Source organism: Myotis daubentonii, chromosome X (assembly GCF_963259705.1).
Source record: "Myotis daubentonii chromosome X, mMyoDau2.1, whole genome shotgun sequence".
NCBI lineage: Eukaryota > Metazoa > Chordata > Mammalia > Chiroptera > Vespertilionidae > Myotis > Myotis daubentonii.
The window spans coordinates 109,752,077-109,757,465 of NC_081861.1; the positions used below are offsets into that span (position 1 = coordinate 109,752,077).

The 5,389-nt window shown below is 43.3% G+C and overlaps 1 protein-coding gene across 1 annotated transcript; it reads left to right on the plus strand.

Annotated features, from left to right (window-relative positions):
- Positions 1 to 3,464: 3,464 nt before the first annotated feature.
- On the plus strand, positions 3,465 to 5,066 carry LOC132223593 (protein FAM47A-like). The gene is made up of 2 exons (XM_059678690.1): positions 3,465 to 4,199; positions 4,299 to 5,066. The coding sequence occupies exons 1-2, from the start codon at positions 3,465 to 3,467 to the stop codon at positions 5,064 to 5,066; spliced, it is 1,503 nt and encodes a 500-aa protein (XP_059534673.1).
- Positions 5,067 to 5,389: the final 323 nt, after the last annotated feature.

The following is a 5,389-nucleotide window of genomic DNA, read 5'->3' on the forward strand; positions in this document are numbered from 1 at the left end:
CACAATCTTCACATGCTGTCTATTTAAGAAGCAAAAAATGGGACAATGGAGAAAGATAAGTACTCTACATCAGTAATCACTCTTCAGAAATATTTGCTTTGGGAGATGGTAAACAACTACAGCAGGCTCTTTTTCAATAGCCATATTTCCTAATGTTAGCTGCCATAGCCAGTGTAGGATGAATACTTGGAAGATGCTTATGTTCATACAGTAATGTAACCTCATGTATTTAAGAGTGAAGAGAGCTCTAGAAACATTATTTGGAACACCTGATGCTCATTCATTATATTTCATTGGCTAATTTTTAAATATATATATATATATATATATATATATATATATTTAGAGAGATAGGGAGAGGGAAAGAGGGATAGAAACATCAGTGATGAGAGAGAATCATTGATCAGCTGCCTCTTGATGGCCCCTACTGGGGATTGAGCCTTCTTGCCTGCACCACCCTGATTACGTGACCTTCACCAAAATGTTACCAGGGACACTTCAGTCCCCAGGCTGAGGCTCTTGGAGAACCTTTTGAGCTCGGCATGTCAGCATTTTGAAAAACCCTAACTTAACTCTGGTGCCATGTCACATATAGGAATTTTTTGACATTTGCAACCATAGTACAAGGAAGATTTATATGTTTGATTATTATTTTATATATTTAAATGCCATTTAACAAAGAAAAATCAACCAAAAAAATGAGTTCGCGTGTCATAGGTTCAACATCACTGCTATCCAATGATCCAAAACAGCTAGGATTCACTTGACAATTTCGATAACGGGTACATGTAATTTCTGTTGCATATCTATCTTTCCTCTTTGGAAAAGGTATATGTCACATGACAAATGGGGACAATAGTGAACTTTTAAAGGGGTTTGAATATACTGGTCATTACCTTTGGCTACGTATCATTTTTCCTATGAAAATGTCACCTCGTTCTTATCCTTAAATGGAGATATTCTCCCAGTGCTTCCTACTGCAGGAAACAATAATATTAATATTAATAATGATATTAATAATAATATTAATTTACAAGCAATGACTTCTAGAATAGATTGAGTTCCCATTGAATCGTGGTCACTGATTTTCTATTCCTTAGCTTCATATTTTAACTTATACCAACCACTTAAGTCTTCCTAGCTGTATTAATGTATTTAATTCTATTTCATTGATTTGCAATCTCAGCCTACCTCACTTAACACTTACTCAGAAAGAATGTACTTCAAGGGTGAAGTCTGAAGAAAATCTTTAAAATAATCAGATGGCAAAAATTGATGGGAATTTTCTTATAAGGAGAGTATGGTGTTTGTATCTTTAATTGCAATAGTTTGCATATTGGACACACTGCCTCATACAAAAGGAGAACTGAACCAATGTATGCTGAATAAGTAAGTGAATAAAAAATGTATTTGAGGACAAGATTCAAGTTGCTGCCATGGTTGAAGAATTACATCTAATCTGTAATGTGTGTATTAGTGTATTATTGGCTATGACCAAGAAAAACCCATGCTGCATTGAAACTGTAAAACACCTAATGCGACATGCTAAGGAGTTTACTATTTATTTTTTGGAATTTTTAGAAGATGCTTATCCTGAGTATTAGGGGAAAAAGAAAAATTGGTTGGTATGGATTTTAAAAGAGGCATTTGTTTCAATAATGCGGGTGTGATCTACAATTTCTAATCACGGAGAATAGCAAGAATTTACGGTACCAGGAGATGGACAGCCCGACTTCACAAAGGGCTGTCCATCTCCTGAAGATGTGAACACTCGTGGCCCTCGGGAGGGCTTTCTCCCCATGATGGCTCGGAAGTCGTGGGAGACCTTTGAAAAGGCAGACTGACTCACAAATTGAGGGAGACAAAACAAAAAAAAGTAAATTATATTTTCTCTCCTGGCCAAAGTAGAGTAACAGGGATCAGATATATGCCCTGGAACACCTGAAAAAAATAATGAAATAAAATAAGATAAAATTATGAAAGACACTGGACATCAGGAAGCAGGGACAGATGCCTCACAGATAGGAAATAAATGAGGTGACTCCTCTGATGGCTCCACATTCCTTCCGTTTCTAGGCCACAGGCAGAGAGGCAAAGACCAGCAGTCACGCTATGTAGAGGAGATGGAGCTAAGACACCACAGAGAACAAGGTGGGTAGAGATCTCAAGGCAGACAACCAGAGAGCAAAATGAGAGAAAGAGAGGGAACTCCAGAATCTTGCACGCCACAAGAATGATTCCGGGGATTACTGATCAGCTTGTGTGTGAATACATTATTAGAAGCCAGGAAAGAAACCACTGGGAAGGATTCTTGATAACTGATATTCACACAGGGCCTGCAATAGTGACCTTTACTGTCAGCCAGACTAGATGCACAGGCATTGAATAATTTACGTGGAAGGGTCTTGCTTCAGTAGTGAGGAACAGTTACTTAACCATACCACATGGTATAACAGTATTTCGCCATGTACTATCACAGGGAACGGCTCTGTTTATTATAAATCAAATCTTGAAAGGGATCCCAAAGAACCAAACTGTTTCCAAGAAACACAACAGTATCTAAAAAGGGCAAATATTATTTGTGAAAAGAAAATGGATGGTGAACAACACATGGCTTTGAAATAAGGATAGGATCGGTAGTAGGGCACTGAACTATCCTTTGTCCTCAGGCTTTAATATGGCACTGCTTTTCTGATTATGTTGAAATGTTACCTTAAGAGATAATTGATCTTGATTTCTGAGGGGGATTTTGGGTGCCATCTGAAGTTGTACACCCAATGCCTCACTCACCTCACCCATATTTGGGCAAATATCAAAACCTGACGGCTGTGAGTACATAGAAAAAACATGGCTCTCAGAAGCTCCCGCCTTTCAGTTGTTACCTATAATTTATCCAGGAGAAATGAAAGTACTTGTATGACGATGTGAACACGTGAAATATTCGTGACCCCATGATTTCGAAACAGCCTCAAACTGGAATCAATCCAAAAGTCCATCAAAAGATGAATGGGGCCGAAATCGGCTTGGCTCAGTGGATAGAGCGTCGGCCTGCGGACTGAAAGGTCCCAGGTTCGATTCCGGTCAAGGGCATGTACCTGGGTTGCGGGCACATCCCCAGTAGGAGATGTGCAGGAGGCAGCTGATCGATGTTTCTCTCTCATCGATGTTTCTAACTCTCTATCTCTCTCCCTTCCTCTCTGTAAAAAATCAATAAAATATTTAAAAAAAAAAAAAAAAAAGATGAATGGGCAGCTGACCTGTGGTGTGCCCATACACGGGAACAGTTCTCTACCACAAGCAAGAACGCAACCTTGCAGGCCATTCCGGGACAATGCAGTCTGTGCAGGGGCGCGTGCTGACCCGCCTCAGGAAAGAATAAGAATGAGTCAGTACCAGGCAATGGTCTCCTAGCAACGGGGCCGCTGGGACAACAAACCCCTGAGGCCGTCTGGTCCAAGGGCGCCATGGCGTGCCAGCAGTGGCCCTTACCGGAGCCCCACAAGGGGTGGCTGCTAAAGTCGGACCTGAGGAAGAAGGCGCTCATAGAGTCGGGGCTGATCAAGCCGTGGCAGTCAGGGCCGAAGCTCGACAAAAAGCCGGAGCCCAGCAAGAAGTGGCTGCTAGGGCCGGCGCCGCTGGAGCCCTTGCCCCTGGGCATGGAATGTAAGCCCTGGTTCAAGGACAGGGACAGGTTGCCTTCCCGCTATCTCTGCAGGCAGAACAAGCAGCTTGGGAAGTGCCCCACCTCCATGGACAGCCGGCGGTGGGTATTTGTGAAGGAGGGACTGGACGACTTCAGAACGGGCTGTCCATCTGCTGAAGATGTGATCACTCGTGGCCCTCGGGAAGGCTTTCTCCCCATGATTGCTCATAGAATTCCCCGCCCTCCGCCCAAAAAGATTCACAGGCAGCCGCCCACGGGAGCGGACCTGTGTTCCAAGCTCTCGCCAGCCCAGCGAGCACGGAAGGCCTTTGTAGAGAACATTGAAGCCAGCCTGACCCAGCAGTCCCTGGCGAACTGCCTGAATCTGGAGGAAGCTCTCCCTCCAGACCTCCTCCTCAAGGTCCTGGAAGTGCTAGATCCTGACAGGAAGCTGGAGGACACGTGGGCACATTGTGAGGGCACCAAGGAAAGAAAGAAGACCCCCACACACCTGTGTGAAGAACATCCTGAGCAGACCAACCTGGAGCCTCCCCAGGCAGCGAACCTGGAGCCTCCCCAGGCAGGGATCCTGGAGCCTCCCCAGGCCGTGAAACTGGAGCCTCCCCAGGCAGTCCACCCCGTATCTTCCTGGAAGCTCAACCTGGAACCTCCTGAGGAGGACAACCTGGAACCTGAAGACCAAACCCACGTGCAAACGGCCAAGGAGAGCCTCCAGTCATATTTATTCAGTTTGTTTCCTGAGGAAGAGACAAATGCAAAATGCACAACGGATATTCCCAAAGATCTTGGGCTCCAAAAATCAAGAAGAAGAATTCGTGAATTCTGCAGATGGATCGATGATAATTTTGGAGACATAGGCATTGTTGAAGAGGACCTCATGAAACAGTTTGAGGTTGACTTAGAGGTCCCACTCACCCATAATACAGTCAAAATAAAGAAAATAAGCCAGCTTCCTTTGAAGATAAGGCCCTGCAAACAGCTAGATGACATACAGCAGAGAAAATTCTCCCTGCAGGAAGGTAACTGGCAAAGGAAACTCCGAAAACCAGAAGACCCTCATAAACCCAAACGGGAGAAGATAAGGTATGGAGCATGGTACCTGGACCCCAAATCCTGGAAAAAGCTGGTCAATGGCCAGCCTCTGCCCGACCCTAAAGTCGTCCCTGACAAGGAACATTTGACCGATGGAAGGCATCTTGAACCAGACATTATTGATGAACTTTATGGACCAATTGCCTTCAAAGATTTCATTGTAAGCAAGGGCTACAGGATGCCAGGTGTGATTGAGAAGATGTTTATGAGGAAGGGATGGAACTATGAGTCTGTGAAGACTCCTATACACCGAGTAATGAAACTCCTCTCCAAACCCAAAGAGGAGGATTCAGGGGACAAAGAGGATTAGACAATTTTCTATTTACTGTTCACTTGGCTAGTGTGTCTCTCATTTGAACATAAGTCAGCATTCACCATGAGTGCCTCACTGTGTATGGACAATTTGATTCCACAATATCTGTAAATTTTAACACCTATTGCTAATAAAACTTTCTGAATGAGCTTCTGCTTGGGTTCATCAATGTGTTATGTATTTTACCAACTATGAAGTCAATATTTACACATACTCCTCTTGGTTTTGATTGCATTAGGAGTATTATATATTTATGTCAATTATTCATTAAAAATAACCATAAATAAAAGAATTACTTACAAAAGATCTTGTTGCCCAGC